Source organism: Eumetopias jubatus, unplaced genomic scaffold, assembly GCF_037043125.1.
Source record: "Eumetopias jubatus isolate StellerSeaLion01/CBP00866 unplaced genomic scaffold, mEumJub1_p1.0 scaffold_4, whole genome shotgun sequence".
In the NCBI taxonomy this organism is placed as follows: domain Eukaryota; kingdom Metazoa; phylum Chordata; class Mammalia; order Carnivora; family Otariidae; genus Eumetopias; species Eumetopias jubatus.
Window position 1 is genome coordinate 21,676 of NW_028274810.1, and position 25,131 is coordinate 46,806.

At 38.8% G+C, this 25,131-nt stretch overlaps 1 protein-coding gene across 1 annotated transcript; it reads left to right on the forward strand.

The window, feature by feature from the left end:
• The first annotated feature begins 1,945 nt into the window (after nt 1-1,945).
• LOC148164436 (DNA topoisomerase 2-binding protein 1-like) lies at nt 1,946-24,635 on the forward strand. Its single transcript, XM_088022239.1, has 7 exons — nt 1,946-2,092; nt 2,326-2,437; nt 11,816-11,979; nt 12,967-13,104; nt 15,031-15,120; nt 15,294-15,455; nt 24,331-24,635. The coding sequence occupies exons 1-7, from the start codon at nt 1,946-1,948 to the stop codon at nt 24,472-24,474; spliced, it is 957 nt and encodes a 318-aa protein (XP_087878365.1). The 3' UTR covers nt 24,475-24,635.
• The last annotated feature ends 496 nt before the right edge of the window (nt 24,636-25,131 follow it).

The window sequence follows — 25,131 nt, forward strand, 5'->3', positions numbered from 1 at the left end:
TATGAATGTAAAGATGAAAATTATAAAAGATTATGTAAAAGGAATTGATAAGATAGGAAGTTGTTTGAAAAAAGAAAGAAGATTTAAAAAGAAAAGAAAAAACGGAGAGAATGCGATCAGGCAGGAGACTAGAACAAAGCCATACACTAGTGATTTAGGATATATTTTGATCTGTTATAAGAAACTGTACCTCAAAACTTTAGAGAGAACAACTTATATATATATGCGCCATAAATAAGGATAACTACCATGAAGGGACAGAATATGACTCTAAAAATGAAAAATAAAAATTCTTTAAAAGTGATTGATAAGATGCTGGTTGTAAAAGGGAAAAAGAAAAATTCAACAAAAAAGTTAAAAAAAATTAACTTTGAAAGACTAATGAATCACGGTAAAAAAGCCATGAATTCTATGTGCAGTATTCCCTTAGTGCTGGAGTTCTCCCGTTCTCATTGATCGGTGAACTTGGTCTTGGCTGGCTGTTCGTGTTGATCTTCTGGGGGAGGGACGTGTTGCCATGGTTCCCAAATATCTCTTCCGGAGGCGGAATTGCCCTGCCCTTGTCGGTCGGGACTAAGTAAGCTGCTTGGGTTTGCTCTCAGATGCTTTTGTTCCCTGCAAGCTTTCCCTATGGCTTTGGAGGACGAGAGTGAAAATGGGGGCCTCCAGTCTCCGCCCCAGAGGAGCGGAGAACTCAGGGCCCCACTCCTCAGAGCGCCCCCAGAGAAAAGCAGTCAATCACTGCCGTCTCCCCAGTCTCCGGCCGTACTCCGTGCTCACCTGGCCTGTGACCGAGCGTTTCTATCTCTGGCACCTGCTCGGTGTGGAGTCTCCAAACCCAGCCGATCCCTGCGGTGCGCTCTCCTGCCGCTCCTCCTGGAGGAGGAAGGGGAGTCTCCCCGGATCTGCCACTTGTTGGGTCCCTGCTGGAGGAGCAGTGGCCTGATTGTGTCGCCGATCACAGTTTATGGCAACCCCAAGCTGAGATCCCGCGCCTCGGCTCCGTCTCTGCAGCCGGCTTCCCCGCTCCGATACCTGGGAGCTCTGGTGCACTCAGGCACCCCCGGTCGTTCTGTGACCCCCGAGGGTCCTGAGACCACATTGTCCTGCAAGGGTTCCACCCCCCACTTAGCCACTGGAGCGACGTCCCTCAGCAGAGCTAACTTCTAAAAGTTCTGATTTTGTGCTCCGCGGCTCTATCACTTGCCAGAGCGGCCGATGGAGGGCCCCTCCCCCGCCGTCTATCCTCCCGAATATCGCCTCGGATTCACTTCTCCGCACGTCCTACCTTCCAGAAAGTGGTCGCTTTTCCGTTCAGAGAGTTGTTGCTATTCTTTTCTTCGATCTCCTGTTGAGTTCGTAGGTGTTCAGAATGGTTTGATCCCTATTCATCCCAATTCCTGAGACCAGATGAAATCCAGGTCTCCTACTCTTCCGCCATCTTGCTCCGCCCGCCCCCCACATTTGTTCTTTGGATTTGTATGTGTTCCTTTCTGAATTCTCCTGGTTTTTTTCTCCTTGGGCTTTACCTTGAAGACAGAATGATTCCTGTCCCTCATCTTTGGTCATCTTTTTTCCCCCATTTTCTCATATCACATGATTATGTCTCTGCACTAGGTAGATTTTCTCCAAGTGTAACATTGCTTTCATTTTACAAATTTAGGTTACATTTTACTGATGAAAGCTTGGTATTTAAAGAAAAGTTTGGGAGAAGCCCACAGGTAACACCATTTGCCCTTTTAAAAAGCTAATTAATTGCATTTATTTATAAGCTCTAGAAATAGGCTGTCTCTTCTGCATGTACTTTTTACATTGCAGAATTTGTGTTTAATTTCATCTTGGTTAAGACAGATGAGAATATTTGCCTGAATTTGTTCTTAGTCATATTTGGATAACATCACACTGCAGCATTTTATTGCCCTCAGCTGTCTGTGATCCCGAAAACATGCGTGTGACTGAAGCCCCAAAACACCCGATCTCTGAAGAACTGGAAACACCGGTAAAAGACAGCCACCTGATCCCTACACCTCAAGCCCCCAGTATTGCCTTCCCCCTAGCCAACCCACCAGTGGCCCCACACCCTCGAGAAAAGGTTACTTTATCCTTAGTGTGATGATACACCTTTTTGATATTACTGTTACGCTGCATTAAGAATTTCCTGATACCACCAGCAAGAGTTCACAAATGTTGAAACTGCATTTCTTTGCATGCTGTTATTTCTGTATTTGATAAGTCAAAGGACTAAAAATGTCACTTAAAACCATCTACCTGATTGATAGCCTCTTTACTGTTAATTTTTTCTAAAATAAAACTCTTCCATTTCAGATTATAACAATAGAGGAAACACATGAAGACTTAAAAAAACAGTATATATTCCAGTTGTCATCTCTGAATCCTCAAGAACGTATTGATTATTGTCATCTGATTGGAAAACTAGGTACAAGTATTTTAAGTTAAAAATGTAACCTTCCTATTCTCGGGGGGCGGAGCAAGATGGCGGAGGAGTAGGAGACCTGGATTTCGTCTGGTCTCAGGAATTCAGCTGAATAGGGATCAAACCATTCTGAACACCTACGAACTCAACAGGAGATCGAAGAGGAGAGTAGCAACAACTCTCTGAACAGAGAAGCGACAACTTACTGGAAGAGTCATATTTTATCCCTTCGTAGTAGTTACCCTTATTTTTGGCAAATATATATAAGTTGTTCTCTCTTTAAAATTTTGAGATACAGTTTCTTCTAACAGATAAAAATATACCCTAAATCCCTAGTGTATGGTTCTGTTCTAGTCTCCTGTCTGATCACATTCTCTACCTTTATTCTTTTTTTTTAATCTTCTTTCTTTTTTCAAACAACTTCTTATCTTATCAAGTCCTTTTATAAAATATTTTATAATTTTTATCTTTACAGTCATCTTCTGTCCCTTCATTGTATCGACCCTTATTTTGTACATATATGTCTTTCTTCCTTTAAAATTTTAGGAGGCACTTTTTTCTAACAGATCAAAATACGCCCAAAATCTAGTGTGTGGCACTGATCTATGCACTAGCCTGATCATATTTGATCACATTCTGCTTTTTTTGTATTGTTCTGTTTTTGTTTTTATCTTTTTTTTTCTCTCTCTCTCTTTCTTTTTTCTTTCTTTCCCTTTCTTTTCCCCTGGTTTCAGGTCTTTTCTGATTTGTATACAGTATATTTGCTGGGGACGTTGTAAACCTGTTAGCATTTTGTTCTCTCATTCATCGATTCTCCTCTGGACAAAATGACAAGTCGAAAAAAATCACCTCAGCAAAAAGAACAAGAGGTAGTACGGTCAGCCAGGGACCTACTCAATACGGACGTTAGTACGATGTCGGACCTAGAGTTCAGAATCATGACTTTAAAGATACTAGCTGGGCTTGAAGAAAGCGTGGAAGTTATTAGAGAAACCCTTTCTGGAGAAAGAAAAGAACTAAAATCTAACCAAGTCGAAATCAAAAAGGCTATTGATGAGGTGCAATCAAAAATGGGGGCACTAACTGCTAGGATAAATGAGGCAGAAGAGAGAATCAGTGATATAGAAGACCAAATGATGGAACGTAAAGAGGCTGAGAAAAAGAGGGAGAAACAACTACAGGATCACGAGGGCAGAATTCGAGAGATAAGTGATTCGATAAGACGAAACAACATTAGAATAATTGGGATCCCAGAAGAAGAAGAAAGAGAGAGAGGGGCAGAAGGTATATTGGAGCAAATAATAGCAGAGAACTTCCCTAATGTGAGGAAGGAAACAGGCATCAAAATCCAGGAGGCACAGAGAACCCCTCTCAAAATCAATAAAAATAGGTCAACACCCCGACATCTAATAGTAAAACTTACGAGTCTCACAGACAAAGAGAAAATCCTGAAAGCAGCTCGGGAGAAGAGATATGTAACCTACAAGGGTAAAAATATTAGATTGGCAACAGACCTATCCACAGAGACGTGGCAGGCCAGAAAGGACTGGCAAGATATCTTCAGAGCACTAAACGAGAAAAATATGCAGCCAAGAATACTATATCCAGCTAGGCTGTCATTGAAAACAGAAGGAGAGATAAAAAGCTTCCAGAACAAACAAAAACTAAAGGAATTTGCAAACACGAAACCAGCCCTCCAAGAAATATTGAAAGGGGTCCTCTAAGCAAAGAGAGAGCCTAAAAGCAGCAAAGATCAGAGAGGAACACAGACAACATACAGTAACAGTCACCCTACAGGCAATACAATGGCACTGAATTCATACCTTTCAATAGTTACCCTGAATGTAAATGGGCTCAATGCCCCAATCAAAAGACACAGGCTCTCAGATTGGATTAAAAAACAAGACCCATCCATATGCTGTCTGCAAGAGACTCATTTTAGACCCAAAGACACCCCCAGATTGAAAGTGAGGGGGTGGAAAACCATTTACCATGCTAATGGACACCAAAAGAAAGCTGGGGTGGCAATCCTTATATCAGACAAACTAGATTTTAAAACAAAGACTGTAATAAGAGATGAGGAAGGACACTATATCCTACTTAAAGGGTCTATCCAACAAGAAGACCTAACAATCGTAAATATCTATGCCCCGAACGTGGGAGCAGCCAATTATATAAGGCAATTAATAACAAAAGCAAAGAAACACATTGACAACAATACAATAATAGTGGGGGACTTTAACACCCCCCTGACTGAAATGGACAGATCCTCTAAGCAAAAGATCAACAAGGAAATAAAGACTTTCAATGACACACTGGACCAAATGGACTTCACAGACATATTCAGAACATTCCATCCCAAAGCAACGGAATACACATTCTTCCCTAGTGCCCATGGAACATTCTCCAGAATTGATCACATCCTAGGTCACAAATCAGGTCTCAACTGGTACCAAAAGATTGGGATCATTCCCTGCATGTTTTCAGACCACAGGGCTTTGAAACTAGAACTCAATCACAAGAGGAAAGTCGGAAAGAACTCAAATACATGGAGGCTAAAGAGCATCCTACTAAAGAATGAATGGGTCAACCAGGAAATTAAAGAAGAATTTAAAAAATTCATGGAAACCAATGAAAATGAAAACACAACTGTCCAAAATCTTTGGGATACAGCAAAGGCAGTCCTGAGAGGAAAGTATATAGCAATACAAGCCTTTCTCAAGAAACAAGAAAGGTCTCAAATACACAATCTAACCCTACACCTAAAGGAGCTGGGGAAAGAACAGCAAATAAAGCCTAAACCCAGCAGGAGAAGAGAAATAATAAAGATCACAGCAGAAATCAATGAAATAGAAACCAAAAGAACAGTAGAACAGATCAACGAAACTAGGAGCTGGTTCTTTGAAAGAATTAACAAGATTGATAAACCCCTGGCCAGACTGATCAAAAAGAAAAGAGAAATGTCCCAAATCAACAAAATCATGAATGAAAGAGGAGAGATCACAACCAACACCAAAGAAATAAAAACAATTATAAGAACACATTATGAGCAACTCTATGCCAGCAAATTAGATAACCTGGAAGAAATGGGTGCATTCCTAGAGATGTATCAACTACCAAAACTGAACCAGGAAGAAATAGAAAACCTGAATAGACCTATAACCACTAAGGAAATTGAAGCAGTCATCAAAAATCTCCCAAGAAACAAAAGCCCAGGGCCAGATGGCTTCCCAGGGGAATTCTATCAGACATTTAAAGAAGACTTAATACCTATTCTCCTGAAACTGTTCCAAAAAATAGAAATGGAAGGAAAACTGCCAAACTCATTTTATGAGGCCACCATTACCTTGATCCCAAAACCAGACAAAGATCCCATCAAAAAGGAGAATTACAGACCAATATCCTTGATGAACATGGATGCAAAAATTCTCACCAAAATACTAGCCAATAGGATCCAACAGTACATTAAAAGGATTATTCACCACGACCAAGTGGGATTTATCCCTGGGCTGCAAGGCTGGTTCAACATCCGCAAATCAATCAACGTGATACAATACATTAACAAAAGAAAGAACAAGAATCATATGATTCTCTCAATAGATGCAGAAAAAGCATTTGACAAAGTACAGCATCCTTTCTTGATCAAAACTCTTCAAAGTATAGGGATAGAGGGTACATACCTCAATATCATAAAAGCCATCTACGAAAAACCTACAGCGAATATCATTCTCAATGGGGAAAAGCTGAGAGCTTTTCCCCTAAGGTCAGGAACGCGGCAGGGATGTCCACTCTCACCACTGCTATTCAACATAGTATTAGAAGTCCTAGCCACAGCAATCAGACAACAAAAAGAAATCAAAGGCATCCAAATCGGCAAAGAGGAAGTCAAACTCTCACTCTTTGCAGATGATATGATACTGTATGTGGAAAACCCAAAAGACTCCACCCCAAAACTGCTAGAACTCACACAGGAATTCAGTCACGTAGCAGGCTATAAAATCAATGCACAGAAATCAGTGGCATTCCTATACACCAACAACAAGACAGAAGAGAGACAAATCAAGGAGTCGATCCCATTCACAATTGCACCCAAAAGCATAAGATACCTAGGAATAAGTTTAACCAAAGAGGCAAAGGATCTGTACTCAGAAAACTATAAAATACTCATGAAAGAAATTGAAGAAGACACAAAGAAATGGAAAAACGTTCCATGCTCATGGATTGGAAGAACCAACATTGTGAAGATGTCAATGCTACCTAGAGCAATCTACACATTCAATGCAATCCCCATCAAAATACCATCCATTTTTTTCAAAGAAATGGAACAAATAATCCTAAAATTTGTATGGAACCAGAAGAGACCCCGAATAGCCAGAGGAATCTTGAAAAAGAAAAGCAAAGCTGGCGGCATCACAATTCCGGACTTCCAGCTCTATTACAAAGCTGTCATCATCAAGACAGTATGGTACTGGCACAAAAACAGACACATAGATCAATGGAACAGAATCGAGAGCCCAGAAATGGACCCTCAACTCTATGGTCAACTTATCTTTGACAAAGCAGGAAAGAATGTCCAGTGGAAAAAAGACAGTCTCTTCAACAAATGGTGTTGGGAAAATTGGACAGCCACATGCAGAAGAATGAAACTGGATCATTTCCTTACACCACACACAAAAATAGACTCCAAATGGTTGAAAGACCTAATCGTGAGACAGGAGTCCATCCAAATCCTAAAGGAGAACACAGGTAACAACCTCTTCGACCTCAGCCGCAGCAACTTCTTCCTAGAAACATCACCAAAGGCACAGGAAGCCAGGGCAAAAATGAACTATTGGGATTTCATCAAGATAAAAAGCTTTTGCACAGCAAAAGAAACAGTCCACAAAACCAAAAGACAACCGACAGAATGGGAGAAAATATTTGCAAATGACATATCAGATAAAGGGCTAGTGTCCAAAATCTATAAAGAACTTATCAAACTCAACAACCAAAGAACAAATAATCCAATCAAGAAATGGGCAGAAGACATGAACAGACATTTTTCCAAAGAAGACATCCAAATGGCCAACAGGCACATGAAAAAGTGCTCCACATCGCTCGGCATCAGGGAAATCCAAATCAAAACCTCAATGAGATACCACCTCACACCCGTCAGAATGGCTAAAATTAACAAGTCAGGGAACGACAGATGTTGGCGGGGATGTGGAGAAAGGGGAACCCTCCTACACTGTTGGTGGGAATGCAAGCTGGTGCAACCCCTCTGGAAAACAGTATGGAGGTTCCTCAAACAGTTGAAATTAGAGCTACCGTTCGATCCAACAATTGCACTACTGGGTATTTACCCCAAAGATACAAATGTAGGGACCCGAAGGGGTACGTGCACTCCAATGTTTATAGCAGCAATGTCCACAATAGCCAAACTGTGGAAAGAGCCAAGATGTCCATCGACAGATGAATGGCTAAAGAAGAAGTGGTATATATACACAATGGAATATTATGCAGCCATCAAAAGGAATGAGATCTTGCCATTTGCAACGACGTGGATGGAACTGGAGGGTGTTATGCTGAGTGAAATAAGCCAATCAGAGAAAGACATGTATCATATGACCTCACTGATATGAGGAATTCTTAATCTCAGGAACAAACTGAGGGTTGCTGGAGTGGTCGGGGGTGGGAGGGATGGGGTGGCTGGGTGATGGACATTGGGGAAGATATGTGCTACGGTGAGCGCTGTGAGTTGTGTAAGACTGTTGAATCACAGATCTGTACTTCTGAAACAAATAACGCAACATACGTTAAGAAAAAAGAAAAAGAAGAAGATGGCAGGAGAGGAAGAATGAAGGGGAGTAAGTCAGAGGGGGAGACGAACCAGGAGAGATGACGGACTCTGAAAAACAAACTGAGGTTTCTGGAGGGGAGGAGGGTGGGGGGATGGGTTAGCCTGGTGATGGGTATTGAGGAGGGCACGTTCTGCATGGAGCACTGGGTGTTATGAACAAACAATGAATCATGGAACAGTACACCAAAACAAATTATGTAATATATGGTGATTAACATAACAATAAAAAATGAAAAAAAAAATGTAACCTTCCTTGGAAGTCAGTGTAGTTGATATCATTTGTAAGATGTACAAATTGAGAGAAAAAAGATGGGTGGGGCACCTGGCTGGCTCAGGTGGTAGAACACGCGATTCTTGATCTTGGGTTCATGAGTTTGGGTGTGAAGCCTACTTAAAAGATGGGTAACTTGTCTTAGGCAGTATGTATTGACTCAGCATTAGAACTTTGACTTTATATAGGTCTAAATCTAAAGTCACTGGGTCATAGGATTTAAACATTTAAAGATTTAAATTGAAACCAACCATTAAAATGATTTAAGAATCTCTTGTGCTGCCTTGGGCTTTTGTTCACTGATGAAATCATTGAAATTATAGACTTAAAATAAAACTACATTTTTGTAAAGTTGAAGGCACAGTAATACCCAGAGAGGAGCTCCTCCTTATGTAACATTCTTATTCCATTATTATCAGACTCTCCACCTGACATCATTCTGGAAGCAGCATACTAGACAGGTAACCTGGTGCTCTAAGCAGTACCGTCCAGTAGAAAGATAGCAAAAGCCACATGTTAAATTTTAAACTTAGTAGTAGCCACATTTTAAAAAGGAAAAAAATCGAGTGAAATTAATAAAGCATATATTTTATTTAACCTATACACAAAGTGTTATATTCAACATGTAATTAATATAAAATATCAATGAGATTTTACCCTTTTTTTTTTTCCTTACTAAGTTTTTGAAATCTCGGGTATATTTTGCACTTCTAGCACATCTCAATTTGGTCTGGCTGTGTTTCAGGTGTCTGATAGTCACATGTGGCTAGTGGCTACTGTATTGGACAAAGTAGCTCTATAGAGTTAGGGAAAGTATAGGAAGAGAACTCAGTCTGACAGCTTCATATAGAGGAAAACTTAAATAACGGTTATTTTTAATGACGGCCCTGAGTCAAGAAAAGATTAAATGTAACTTAGTGCTGTCCTTTTAAGAATGTGGAAAGCCATGATTTTTTTTTTTAAAGATTTCTGTCAAATACAGTCATACAGTTGAGAAGCTGTGTTTCTTGGAAACTGGACTCAATGTGGAACACTGTTTCCTGGTCACCCAATAAGTTAGAGTTAGAAATCAAAATTGTTCAACTTTACCTAGAGCTTTCAGAACAGAAGAAGCTGCTTCATGTGTCTGTCTCCTATATTTTGTTCCATCTCTGTAAACTCTGGACAAGAGTAATATCAACTAGCAGAAGACAGAAGAGAGGCAGATGAGGACAGACTGTGCTGGAACTGAGTCTGAATAGAAAGTTTTTGATAGTAAAATGCAAAGAGACCCTTCATTTTATAAATGAAGCAACTGTGGCCAACTGATTCACATAAATAGTCTATTATGTTGTCTGGATTACAGAATAAATCTGTTAAATAGAATTAGATCCCAATAGAATAGGGAATTTTCACCTTCTTGTTCTTTTGTCACTCCGATCCTGGGTGAGTTACTCTGTACTTGTGTCATCATGGGTAGATTACAGATAATACTAGTAATCTACCTTCATAGAGTTGTGAGGATTAAATGAGTTAATCCGGAGCACTTCCAACAGTCTCTGGTGTATACTATGTGCTCAAACAGTTGCCTCTCTTAGTCATCTGTAGAGCATGAATAGAGTTCAAATGTTTCATTGAATTCTTACAAAGTCTTTAATACAACTCTTTCTAACCCATAATCAGGTTAACTTCTAAAGTATAAATCAAAAATCAATCAATAAAAGCCATGCTTTACATAAGTTTATGCCTTCTTTCCTCAAAGTCAGGCATCGTACAGCTGTATCTGAGAAGAGGGTTCAGCTTCCACCCGCTGCTTCATCTCTATTTCCCTAGCGTGTGTGTTTTCCTTCTAAGCTTCTGCGTTGGGCTGCTGACCTTATTTCCACTCAAAAAATTTTCCTCTGCTTTTAGTCTGTAGGAGCCCCTTTTTGACTTCCATCTCCTTGATTACCCATTTTCAATGCTTGGAAATTGCAAAAGTAGTTGAGACTTAAGAAATATACTAACAGTAGTAAATGGCATCTATTTATATTCTGTTTTTATATCTTAATTGTAACAAACCAAGTGCAGACAAACAGGAAAGTTTGCATAAGGATTTACTATTGAAATAGGAAAGAATTTTTGTTAATTAATTTAGATCTGATAATAGCATTAGGGCTGTATAAGAAAATTACCATGTATTTTAGAGATGCATACTGAATGGATAGGGGTAGAGTCACAGGATGTCTAGAACTTTTTTTTTTTAAGATTTTATTTATTTATTTGCCAGAGAGACAGTGAGAGAAGGAACACAAGCAGGGGGAGTGGGAGAGGGAGAGGGAGAAACAGGCTTCCTGCAGAGCAGAGAGCCTGATTATGGGGCTCGATCCCAGGACCTTGAGATCATGACCTGAACCGAAGGCAGATGCCCAACAACCGAGCCACCCAGGCGCCCTGGAACTTACTTTAAAATAGTTAAGCCCAAAGGGGGTATACTGAAATAAGGATGGCAAAATTTTGATAATTTAAGAATCAGTATGTTGGATTTCATTTTACTATTTTTCTATTTTAAATTTTCATTAAAAATATGGGGGGGGGCACCTGGGTGGCTCAGCTGGTTAAGCGTCTGCCTTCGGCTCAGGTCATGATCCCGGGGTCCTGGGATCAAGTCCCACATCAGGCTCCCAGCTCAGCAGGGAGCCTGCTTCTCCCCCTGACCTTCTCCCCTCTCATGCTGTTTCTCTCTCTCTCTCAAATAAATAATTAAAATCTTTAAAAAAAAATTATGGGGGGCATGCCTGGGTGGCTCAGTTGGTTGGGCATCTGCCTTTGGCTCACATAATGATCCCAGGGGCCTGGGATCGAGTCCTGCATCGGGCTCCCTGCTCAGCGGGGAGTCTGCTTCTCCCTCTGCTGCCGCCCCCCCCCGCGCTTGTGCTCTCTGTCTCTACCTACCTCTGACAAATAAAATATTTAATAAAAATAAAGTAAAAATATTATAGGGGTTAAGTGGCTGACTTTGGCCCAGGTCATGATCCCAGGGTCCTGCTTCTCCCTCTCCCTCTGCCTGCCGCTCCCCCTGCTTGTGCTCGCTGTCAAATCATCTTTAAAAAATACATATTTCTTATTTTATTTCATTATGTTAGTAAAAAAATATTTTAAAAAATGTATGTGAAGTAAAATAATTGTCAGTCAAGGTTTTTCAGTTTATTTGGTGCATTTTATTTATAAATAATTTCTATGCAGAGTTGACATGTCTTTCCTAGGAAGAAGTTAAGAATTCCAATCACGTATCAATTTTTCTCTACTTTAGGTGGATTAGTAATAGAGAAACAGTGCTTTGATCCCAATTGTACACACATTGTTGTGGGACATCCACTTCGAAACGAGAAGTATTTAGCCTCAGTGGCAGCTGGGAAATGGGTGCTTCATCGCTCCTACGTGGAAGCATGCCGGACTGCTGGACACTTCGTGCTGGTATGTATTCAAACTAACATGAAGAATCATTTTTCGTTAAAAGTAATTGTCCTAATTGATTCTAGTATCTACACTAACCATTCATATAATTGAAATAACCAAATATGACCAATTAGATTATACCAATTTTACAAGGTCCAGATTAACAGAGCAAAAAAATTTAGAGATCACAGACCCAGATTCTCAGTTATATGAGTTTTATTTAATTTTAATCTGGGCTTTTTTTTCCCCCTCTTTGGAATAACATTAGAAAACTTCAGGATTACTTCATTGTAAACTTTTTATCCTTACTGCCAGCCCATTAAATATTAAATTGTTTGGGGACGTGTGGGTGGCTCAGTCAGTTAAGCATCTGCCTTTGGTTCAGGTCATGATCGCAGGGTACCGGGATCAAGTCCCGCATTGGCTCCTTGTTCGGTGGGGAGCGTGCTTCTCCCTCAGCCCCTCCCCCCTGCTCATGCTCACACTCAGCTCGCTCTCCCTCTGACAAAATCTTTTTAAAAAAGAACATTTTTTTTTTAAATATTGTCTGAAATATTTTGGTCCCTAACTAACCATCACAGTAATATCTATCATGTAGTTTTTGAAGTTTTCAATCAAGATCCCTTAGGGATATGATTTCTTTGGACAGGTAATCAAGGTGTTAACACATACCTCCACTGAGAACATGTCCTTCTGTGAAGTTCATCTTAAAATGGATGAAGCCCAATAATCTATATATTACCAATTACTAAGGTGTAGTTACCTGTATTTCTTAGAAACGTATGCAGTATTTTTCTGATTTCTAATTAAAAGCCAGATATACTTGACCCTCCTATGAAGCCAAATTAATGTACATTTCTTTCCTCTATGTTCATAAACTGATGCTTATTTAGTGCTCTGTATTTATAACAACTGAATGTATAGCTTTTAACTCTTAAATGATCGTGGACTCCTTGAGGACATATTGTAGGACCAGATCCAAAGTTTATTCTACTAATTGTCTAGGAAGAAGACTATGAATGGGGAAGTAGTTCCATACTCGATGTTTTGACTGGAATCAATGTTCAGCAACGAAGACTAGCACTTGCAGCAATGAGATGGAGGAAAAAACTCCAGCAAAGACAAGAATCAGGCATCGTTGAGGTATTAACATATATATGGTGATATGAACGGCATTCAGTGTCATGACTATTACAGATTTTAATTTTAAGAGAATATGCTTATTAACAAAATAATAATTCTACTTGTCTTTTATGCTTTGTTGATATACTTAGTTTGGGCATTCTAAATTGGGCTTAATGTTAATTCCTAATTTTAATTATGATTACAAGGAAGATATATATAATGTTGATGGCTCTATTAAAAATATATGTGTAAATGGGGTGCCTGGGTGGCTCAGGCAGTTAGGCATCCAATTCTTGATTTTAACTCAGGTCATGATCTTAGGGTGATGAGATCAAGCCCTGCCATCGGACTCCTCGCTCAGCCTGGAGTTTGCTGGAGATTCTCTCCCTCTTCCTCTGCCTCTCTCCCCACTGTGCATGTGCACACTAGTGCACATACTGTCTCTTAAATACATAAATCTTTTATTATTATTATTTTTTTAAGATTTTGTTTATTTGACAGAGAGAGACACAGCCAGAGAGGGAACACAAGCAGGGGGAGTGGGAGGGAGAAGCAGACTCCCCGCTGAGCAGGGAGCCCAATGCGGGGCTCGATCCCAGGACACTGAGATCATGAGCTGAGCCGAAGGCAGATGCCTAACGACTGAGCCACCCAGGCACTCCCATAAGTCTTTTTTTTTTTAAAAGTAAAAAGACATAAAAATAATTTAAATATATGTGTAAAATGTGACCCATACTGTATTTCTTCCAAAGACTCTTCAGCATCTACCTTCAAGGGTTCTTAACATGGGATCCACAGACTCTCCCAAAGGAGTTGTAGATCACATTCAGGAAGGCTGTTTATACACTTTGGATGGGGCAGGGAATACATCCTTATTTTTACTAACCTCCAATTGAAAACATTTCCTTTTATTATAGAAGTCTAGGTAAAAATCACAGCACTATTAATAGTACTTGTGATTTTACCCCAACAGAAATAAGATATCTTTGCTTTGCATTATAATTCCAAGTATCTTGAGATACTGCTTATGTTCAATTTTTTTTCATTGAAATATAGTTGATGCACAGTGTTACATTAGTTTCAGGTATGTAACAGATTTGACAACAATTCATTATGCTCACCACAAGTGTAGCTACCATCTGTCTTTATACTTCAAAATTATAATAATCTATCCAGCCACCACTATTTATTTAATTCATTAATATAGAAGCACATCTGTCACAAATTTGTAAATATTTTATTTTTAATAAAATGGGTTTTTTTGTAATCCTTTACACTTTATGTTAAAACCAGTATTTTAAAACATTATTAATATAGCACAGAAATTACATTTCAATAAAGCTGTTTCTTTAAAAGAATTATTTAGAGAACAGATCCATAGGTTTCACTGGACTGTCAAAGGGGTCCATGGCTCACATAAAGGTTAGAAACCCAAGTTTTAAATAATCTTGTGCGATGTATTCTGAGTTCTCTCCTGTGTCCAAGCCCTTGTTAGCCTTAATTCCCTTCTTTTAGAGTAATTCCACTGGCTTTTGTTGTTATTCCCTAGTGAAATGTTTTATATTTCTAATTCACAAACATTTTCAAGAGAAATATAAGGAGGGCTTCATCTAATTTGAGAAGTTGTGCATTAAGTTCTACCCTGGATTAATTATAAGAAAAAATACAAGAAAAGGCTAAACAAAAGTCAAGTTGCTTTGTTTTCATGTTATTCATTAAAACATTTTCCTTCATTCTTCAAGTATTTATTGATGACCTACTGTGTGCCAAACACCATGGTTGTGTGTTTTCAGAATATTCTGACCAGAGACAATTACCACTGTGGCACTTGGTAAAGGTTATAAGATTATTTGTTGACATAAAACTAAATTTACAGATAAAATAATGTATTATTTGCATTTATTTCCCAAATAATTTCAACACTGATTATATTTTCATTTGTAGGGGGCATTTAGTGGGTGGAAAGTTATCTTATATGTTGACCAATCCCGAGAAGCAGGATTCAAACGCCTTCTTCAGTCAGGAGGAGCAAAGGTTTGTATTCAGTCAATTTACAGAATTTTTTACACAAATTATTTTTCAAACAAGGTTGCTATGATCAGTTCTTAATTTTCGGTACTTGGTGAGATGACAATCCTTAAGTACAGATGATACAGTTGAACTACTCTGGGAAACTGATAGCTTCTTATTTCTTATTTTTTCTTTAGGTACTACCTGGTCATTCTGTACCTTTATTTAAAGAAGCCACACATCTCTTTTCTGACTTCAATAAACTGAAACCAGATGACTCAGGGGTTAATATAGCAGAAGCTGCCACCCAAAATGTGTACTGCTTGAAAACAGAGTACATTGCTGATTATCTGATGCAGGTTTGTAAGATTTTGTCCTTGATCTCCTCATCACCAGAGATAGGCTTATATATATAGGGATGTGACCACACAGCAAAACCCTTGGCTTGTTTATTAATAGCATGTTTGGCTCCAGTTCGCTTTCATTTCATTCAGTTTCATTCTACTTTCTATAATAATGAGTACATATGTAAACATTTAGCTTGGAGTTAAATGAAGCAGGTATAAAAATCTAAGTACCTCTGGGCGCCTGGGTGGCTCAGATGGTTAAGTGACTGCCTTCGGCTCAGGTCATGATCCTGGAGTCCCGGGATCGAGTCCCACATCGGGCTCCCTGCTCAGCAGGGAGTCTGCTTCTCCCTCTGACCCTCCCCCGTCTCATGCTCTCTCTCTCTTTATCTCCTTCTCTCTCTCAAATAAATAAAATCTTAAAAAAAAATTAAAAAAAATCTAAGTACCTCTAAAAGTTTTAAAAGTGCCCTCTATAATGTTGGAATATTGCTGTTCACAAATAGCCTAAGTTTTGATTTGAATGAGCAAAGAAAAATCTTTCTGATGCCAGAACACCTAAAATGCCATCAGGAATCAGCAAGGTAGGATACATGATAATAAATGTCTCACTCCAAAGGATTTCAAACATAATGGTATAGAAATAAGGGGAAGCCAAAACTTAGCCTGCTGTGTAATTTTTACTGTTTGTGTTTGGGAGTTGCTCAGGATATATAGAAAGAATGGCTAAAACATAAACAATAAAACCTTTGTCATAAAGCGGTGGGATGTACTGATTGGAATTGGTAAGCCAATACTAACTCCTAGAAACACCTAAATCACTTTTTTTAAAAACTCAAGTTTTTTTGTTCCCTGCTTTTCTCAGGGTTGTATTGTGTGTCAGACACTAGATTTCTGGAGGAATGCAGTGGGGGGAGTGGGCTGCTCTGTATTTCTACATCTGAGCTCATTATTTCCTACCTAGCTCTCAGAAGTAGAGAAAACAGAATACTTCTGTGGGGGCAAAGCAGTAGACTAGGGAAGGGAGAGTAGTGACTTCATGTTCAAGTTCATGGTCAAGATAAGCCAAGCACAAGTAAGGCTCTTGAGATAGGCCCACCCCAGTGTTCTGACCTCAGGTTAAATGCTGAGGGGGGGGCGGGGGGGAGCATTAATTAAAAAGCTGGGTGCAGTGGCTGCAGGGATCTTGGTGATGAAAGCCTTCAACATGTCCTTAGCCATACTGTTCCAATCTGGATGGTCACCGTCTACTTCTACAAACTGGTGTCATCCCAGGATCTCCATTCATCATCCTTTCTCTTCTCTGTTGGATCTCCTGTTTCTATATCCCATGTCATCCTGATCTGCTCTCATCTGGTTGAAGGTGTTCTTATAGTAACTTCTTGAGAAAGCACATGGGAGATAAACTGAGATTTTCTTTGTGTGAAAATTCTTTTTTTCTGTGATTGCATTTCTTTTATCGTTTAGATGGGCATCAAATTCTAGGTTGGAACCTATTTTCTCCTTAGACTTTTGATTGCTTATCTCCTTGCTTCTAGTGTTGCTGTTGAGTAGTTAAAGCCATTTTGATTCATAATCTGTTATATGTAACTAATCTAGTAGGAAGCTCTTTTTGTCCCTAGTTTTCTGAAATTTCAAAATGATAGGCTATCATGAGGGTCTCTTTTTATTATACTGCACATGGTAGGCCTCTTCTGGTTTGGTAACTTGTGTCTTTCAGTTCTGGGAAATCTTGAATTATTTCAATGATGATTTTTTTTCCCTCCACTTTCTGTTCTCTCTAGTACTTCTGCTACTTGTATATTGGATCTTCTTATTTCACCACTATTTTTATAATCTTCACTTTTTGAGAGGTTCCCTCAGTTCAGTCTTCTCCTTTTATCAGCTCTTCATTTTGCGATCATGTTTTTAATAATCAGGACCTTTTTAAAAGTTTTTTGAATTTACATTTTAATTTTTTAATATCTTTTTTGCTTCATAGATGTAATACCTTCTACTGGATCTCAGAGGATTTATTGATTTTTTTTTAACTTATTTCGGTATATTCTCTATCCACTAAACTGCATTTTCCTCTTTGTTTGGGTCTTTGTCTAAGCTGATTGGAAGTACTGAGCACACAGTTGGGTCTTGGCAGTTTTGATCCGGATGCAATAGTCTTTGTGGTCTAATTGTTGGGGACTGTCGTCTGGGTTCATACTTGCATATACTTCTTGAATTGTTTCAATTGCTCCAAAGAGGAATCTTCCAGTCTGCCTGAAGGAAGAATCTGGCCACCTTTTTTTTTTTTTGAGATACAATGACATATGACATTAATTTCAGATGTTCAGCATAAGAGTTGTATGTATTCATGACTATATATGCAAAATTATCACCATACATAATGAGATTTTCTTTCTTATGATAAGAACTCCCAAGATTGAGTCTCTTCCAACTTTCAAATATACCATACAATATTAACAACTACAGTCACCATGTTGTATATTACATCCTCAGGGCTTATTTTATAACTGTAAGTTTGTACCTCTTGTTCACCCTTACCCATTTCCCCCAGCCCTCACACCCTGCATCTAGCAACCCCCAGTCAGTTCTTTGTATCTATCTCATTTGGGTTTTTTTTTATTTTTTTATTTTTTTAAGATTTTATTTATTTATTTGACAGAGAGCACACGAGCAGGGGGAGTGCAAGAGGGAGAAGCAGGCTCCTTACTGAGCAGGGAGCCCGATGCGGCAGTCAATCCCAGGATCCTGGGATCATGACCTGAGCCGAAGGCAGATGCTTAAATGACTGAGCCACCCAGGCACCCGTTTTTTATATTAGGTTCCACTTGTAAGTGAAATCATCTAGTATTTGTCTTTTTCTGACTTATTTCACTTTGCATCATGCCATCAAGGTCCATCCATGTTGCTGCAGTTGGCAGGGTTTCCTTGGCTGAAATATTTTTTTATGGCTGATTAATCCATTGTGTGTGTGTGTGTGTGTGAATTTTCTTTATCCATCTGTCAGTGGACACTCAGGTTTTCATATCTTAGCTATGGTAAATAATGCTGCAGTGAACATAGGAGAGCAGATATCTTTTTGAATTAATGTTTTTATTTCTTTTGGATAAATACATAGAGGTTGGAACTGTTGAATCATAAGGTAGTTCCTTTTTTTTAAGATTGTATTTAACACAGTGTTATTAGTTTCAGGTGTGCAATATAATGATTCAACAATTGCTCAGTGCTCATCGAACTAAGTGTACTCTTAAGGTAGTTATATTTTTAATTTTTTGAGGAAAAAAATAATGGCTGCATCAGTTTACATTCCCACCAGAAGTACACAAGAGTTCTCGTTTCTCCATATCCTCATCAACACTTGTCTTTTTGATAACAGCTATTCCAACATGTGTTAGGTAATATCTTGTTATGATTTTGATTTGCGTTTCTTTGATGATTAGTGACGTTGAGCACCTTTTCGTATACCTGTTGACCATCTGTGTCTTTGGGGAAATGTCTATTCAGATCTCTGCCCATTTTTTAATCACATGGTTTGGGATATTAACCCCTATCCGATAGATGATTTGCAAATATTTTCTCCCTTTCTTAGGTTGCCTTTCCTTTTGCTGATGGTGTCCTTTACTATGCATGAGCTTTTTAATTTGATGTCTCCCCACATGTTAATTTTTGCTTGTGTTTCTTTTCATTTTGGTGTGAAATCCAAAAAATTTTTACCAAGACCAATGTCAGAGAGCTCATGACGTATATTTTCTTTTAGTTTTATAGTTTCATGTCTTTCATCCGAATCTTTAATCCATTTTGAGTTTATTTTTGTGTATGGTATAAGATAGTGGTCCTGTTTCAGTCTTTTGCATGTAGCTGTCTAGTTTTTCCAACACCATTTATTGAAGAAACTGTCCTTTTCCTTTTGTATGTTCTTGGCTCCTTTGTAATTGATCGAGTATGCCTGGGTTTATTTCAGGGTTTTCTGTTCTGTTCTCTTGATCTGTGTGTCTGTGTATGTGGTAGTACCATACTGTTTGGTTACCATAGTTTTGTAATACAGTTTAAAATCAGGGAGCATGATGCCTCCAGCTTTGTTCTCCTTTCTCAAGATTGCTTTGGCTAGGGGCGCCTGAGTGGCTCAGTCATTAAGCGTCTGCCTTCGGCTCAGGTCATGATCCCAGGGTCCTGGGATCGAGCCCCGCATCAGGCTCCCTGCTCCACGGGAAGCCTGCTTCTCCCTTTCCCGCTCCCTCTGCTTGTGTTCCCTCTCTCGCTGTGTCTCTCTGTCAAAAAATAAATAACTCTTAAAAAAAAAAAAAGATTGCTTTGGCTATTTGGAGTCTTTGTGATTCCATACAAACTTTAGGATTGTTAGTTCTATTTCTAGAAAAAATGCCATTGAAATTTTGATAGGGATTGCATTGAATCTGTGGGTTGCTTTGGGTAGTGTGGACATTTTAATAGTGTTAATTTTTCCAGTCCATGAGCATGGAATATCTTTCCATTTATTTGTGTCATCTTCTATTTCATCAGTGTTGCCTAGTTTTCTTTTTTTTAAGATTTTATTTATTTGACAGAGAGAGAAATAGCAAGAACAGGAACACAAGCAGGGGGAGTGGGAGAGGGAGAAGCAGGCTTCCCGCCGAGCAGGCAGCCCAATGCAAGGCTCAATCCCAGGACCTGAGCCGAAGGTAGACGCTTAAGACTGAGCCACCGAGGCGCCCCAATGTTGTCTAGTTTTCAATGTACAAGTCTTTTATCTCCTTGATTAAATTTGTCCCTATTTTATTCTTGATGCAATTGTAAATGGAATTTTCCTTTATATTTGAAATGGCTTTCTTTTAAAAAGGGTATCGTTGGGTTTTTTTTATTCTTTAGACTGTTTAGTCCATCGTGTAATTATTGATATGATTGGATTTAGGGTTTTTTTTTTTTTTTTGCAGTTTTCAATTTGTCTTTGTTCCTGTGTTCTTTCTTTCTTGCCTTTTTTGTTGGAGGCAGGGTGTGTTTTGCTCTATGGATTATAATATACTTAACTTTTTATAGTCTAGCTAAAATGATATTGTGCCACTTCACATGGAATGTAGAAATCTTACACTCATATAGGTTCCTTTACTTCCCCTATCCTTTAAACCAGGGGCCAATAAACTGTAGCCCACAGGCCAAACCCTCTCCACTGCCTGTGTTACAAAGTTTTACTGGAACACAGCTCCATTCACTCATTTACATGTTCTCTCTTCTGCTTTTGCAGTGCAACACTGGGCTGAGTAATTGCAACAGAGACCATCTCTCCCACACAGCCTGAAATATTTAGTGTCCGGTCCTTCAACGTAAAGCAGGGGCCAGCAAACTTTCTGTAGACTTGTATATTTTCCCTTGTCTCTTACAGCTCCACAGAACAGTGTTCTGCCATAAAGCAAAACTTGCTTAAACGGTCCTATGTATTTTGAGGAAATTAAAAGGAAAAATACAGTCTTATATTTATCCTATCTGGTATCAGTTTTCCTTCAGCCCAAAACTTTGATTTGTAGTATAAGTCTGATGGGACCAATTCTAGTTTTCTTTTATTTGAGAGTGTCTATTTTACCATTATGCCTGAAGGATCTTTTTGTAGGGCATAGGATTTAGGGTTGATAGTGTTTTTTACTAACGACTCCACTTTCTGCTGGCCTCCGTTATTTCTGAGAAGTCAGTGGTAATTTGATTTCTTCTCCTGTATGCAGTGCAGTGTCTCATTTTTTCTTCTGGCTGTTTCATCTTTGATTTTCACCATTTATGATACTTCCAGGTGTAGTTTCTTTATATTAATCCTGCTTTTTCTGCAGAGCTTCTTCAATCTGTAAATTTCTCTCTTTCACCAAACTTGAGAAATTTTGACAATTACTTCTCCATTCTTTCCTGTCTATATGGGAATTTAATCACTCGTACCTTTTGATATTGTCCCACAGGTCCCTCCCTCAGGTCCTTCAGGCCATATTTACTTTCTGTGTTTTCTGATTGACTAATTCCTATTTATTACTTCACTGATTTTTTTCCTGTTATTTTCATTCTAAAGGCTCTTACAGGAGATTTTCTTATTTAGATATTAAATTTTTTTATATCTAGAATCAGCTCTTTTTTATGGTTTCTATTTTTCTACTTTTTCATTTCACTCATTTCAAGGATAAGAGCTGCTTTGGTATCATTGTCTACTATTTCCAACATCGGGGTCATGAGCAAGACTGCTTTTATTTTGAGGTAATCGGTAGCTTTACATGCAATTGTAAGAAATAATAGTTTCCCCCAGGGGATGATATCTTGCAACAATATAAGACAGTATTACAGCCAGGATATTGACCTGATGCAATCCAAACTTATTCCGATTTCCCCACTTTTTTTTAAGATTTTATTTATTTGAGAGAGAGAGAATGAGAGAGAGCACGAGGGGGAAGAGGGTCAGAGGGAGAAGCAGACTCCCTGCTGAGCAGGAAGCCCGATGTGGGACTCGATCCCAGGACTCTGGGATCATGACCTGAGCCGAAGGCAGTCGCCTAACCAACTGAGCCACCCAGGCGCCCCCAATTTCCCCACTTCTGCTTCATGTGTCTGCCACCACAGTCAAGATACAGAACAATCTATCGCTACAGCAATCATTCATTTTGCCTTTTTTTTTTTTAACTACACCCACCTCCTTCCCTTCATTCTCTTCTCCCAGCGGTCTCTTACACCTGTCAACCACTAATCTGTTGTCAGTGTCTTTAAATCTTAAATGGAATCAATATAGTGTGTAATCTTTTCGGATTGGCTTTTTTTTTTTTTTAAGATTTCATCTATTTATTTGACAGAGAGAGAGCAGGAACACAAGCAGGGGGAGTGGGAGAGAGAGAAGCAGGCCTCCCGTTGAGCAGGGAGCCTGATGTGGGATTCGATCCCGGGACTCCAGGATCATGACCTGAGCCGGAGGCAGACACTTAACGACTGAGCCACCCAGGCGCCCCGGCTTTTTTTTTTTAGCAAGATTCCCTTCGGAATCATTCAGGTGTTGCTTGTATCAGTGATTTTATTACTTTTTATTGAACATTTGAGATCTACAGCTTAACCATTAGCCTATTGAAGGACATCTGGGTTGTTTCTACTTTGGGGCTATTATGACTAAAGCTGCTATGAACATTTTTTTGCACATATTTTATGTGGAAATAAGATTTCATTGCATTGGGATAAATTCCTAAGTGTGTTTCCAGAGTGGTCATATTTTACATTCCTACCACTGTTATAAGTGATCGTTTTTCTGTATCCTTATTGGCATTTGTCACTTTTTTTTAGCCATTTCAGTTGGTATGTAGTAATCTCTCATTGTGGTTTTAATTTGCAGTTCCATAATGGCTAGTCAAGAGTGAATGCCTTTGGTGTGCTTCATAAATGTCATGAGGTGTGAGGTTTTCACAGAAGGTGTGAAGTTTAGGTCACTCAGAATGTCCAATTGCTCCACCGTAAAAGAACTGTCCTCCACTTAGTTGCTTTTACACCTTGGTCAAAATTCAGTTTGGCATATGTTGGGGGTCTATTGATCTAGGTCTTTCCCTCTGCAATAGCATCTTTCTTCTTATATCTGATATTAGGTAGCGATTCCTCTTTACTCTTCTTTTTCAAGATCCTTTTAGCTTTTCTAGGGCCTATACCTTTTAAGTTTTTAAATAAGCTTATCTATATGCCTATGAAAACATCTTGCTACGATTTTGATAGGAATCACATTAAACCTACAGATCAATTTAAGTGAATTGACATCTTCACTATGTTCAGTCTTTCAGTCCATGAATACAGCATATTTAAGTCGTCTTTGATTTCCTTCATGAACATTTTGTAATTTTCAATACATATAAGTTTTAGATCTTTATTGGGTTTTTGGATTCTGATTGTTTTTTCTTGAGAATGGGTCATGTTCTTCAGATGTGGAGTAATTTGCATGCGTCTAAGTTGTAAAAACTAGATTCTGTTACGTTCCTTAGGGAATGCCATTCTGTTTGCTTACCAGGCACCTCTTGCAGTGAGTGCGGGATCAAAGCTTTAGCCTTACTTGAGCCGCCTCTGCGCATCCATGGTGAGAGGGCAAAGATTTGGGCAGATTTCATACCCGAGTGTGAGGCTTCCCCTGCTCCCTCCTGGGATTTCCCACCTCATTTTCCAGTGGCTGTGGTTTCAGGCCATTACTACATGTTTTCTGTTGTGACTTGGCCCTCATAATACCGACTTCTCCTTACAACAAAAACAAAAATGAAGAGAAATTCACTCCCTACCCAGTGTCAACCCCTTTGGTATTTGCCTGATCTCATTTCCTCTCCAGTGTCTTGGGGTAGTTGCTTTTAACATATTTGGGTCGGAAGTTGTCATCCAGGGAAGAGTTGAATCAAAAGGCACTTACTCAGTATTTTATGGTGATGCATTTTCATGTTTTCCAGTCTGCCATCTTGCTAGAAAATTTTTATCACACTTTTAATGAGGGAAAGGTCGTTTTGGGTTGGAATATGGTTGTGAGGAAGAGAATTTTAAGGGTTTTAGAGGCAATGTATGAATTTTGGCTTTAACTCCTGCTAGTTATATGTTATTTAACCTTTTTTTATCTTATCTGTAAAATAAAAAAACACCTACCTCACATGTTTAAATATTTTTAAAAATCGACACTAAGTATAAGGTGTCACTTCTTAACCATACCTTTTTACAAATGAAACCATTATCAAGATCTGAGCTGGCCCCATTCCACCTGAGCTATAAATCTATTTTTCTGATAAAAGGTGAGATTTTGTCACACAGGTTCTGTTCCCTAAATGTGATAAGTGCTAAGTAGCATACCTTAAAAGACAAATCTCAAGTTTTTTCTGGTTCAAAAGCACAGTCAAGGAAAAATGAACAGTGTTTTTCCCTTTTATAGGAATCCCCTCCTCAAGTAGAAAATTACTGTCTGCCAGAAGCGATTTCATTTCTTCCGAATAATAAGGAACCTGGGCCTGGATTATCACAGAAGAGGAAAGCTCCTACAGAGAAAAATAAAATCAAACGACCTAGAGTAAACTAATCATGTTTACTCTTTAGTCACCAAACATTAGTATTTTAATTATAAAGCCTGAATGTTACTGTCTTGGATTTGCATAGTAATTTAAAGACAAGCGGCTGTAGAAGAATTCAGCTTCAGAGTATAATGATGACCTTGCTTGTAGTTAGTTTTTAACACCTGAAATTTTAACCACTGAAATATTAACTTTTACCTGAAATAACAAAACAGATCCTCAGCCATCTTGTCATTAAACCACATTGAAGTGTGTATGGGGCTGTTTATTTAATATCCGAGGCTGTAGCTTAGTGGAAGTTTTAGTAAGGTGATGGATTTTACTTTAAAATGCCAGCTTTAATTCGTAACAATAAGGAAGTTATCAACTGGGATTTTTTTCATGTTTTCCCTGATTCTTCTCACCCCTTTCCCTCTTTTTAACAGGAGCCTGAGTACAAGGTTTGAGGAACTGAGGCTTTAAACTTAAATATGTGAGTGTATATATGTATATGCATGTTTGTACAGATCTCCATGATGTTTGCCAAGTTTGGGTGCCAAAACTTGGAAAATAATAAATAAAAGTGACTCAAATTAGTTAAGTTTTTAAATGCAAAGCATTTTGGTGTCCATTCTCTTTTTGAAGCAATAAATGATTTGTAAAATATAGCTTAAAAAAGAAATTGC

Excerpts from the sequence above, each read along its gene's own strand:
- LOC148164436 (XM_088022239.1), top strand. The coding sequence starts at position 1,946 with ATGCGTGTGACTGAAGCCCCAAAACACCCGATCTCTGAAGAACTGGAA. Across the intron at positions 2,093-2,325 it reads CCCCACACCCTCGAGAAAAG|ATTATAACAATAGAGGAAAC; the intron begins GTTACTTTATCC and ends CTTCCATTTCAG. Across the intron at positions 2,438-11,815 it reads TCATCTGATTGGAAAACTAG|GTGGATTAGTAATAGAGAAA; the intron begins GTACAAGTATTT and ends TCTCTACTTTAG.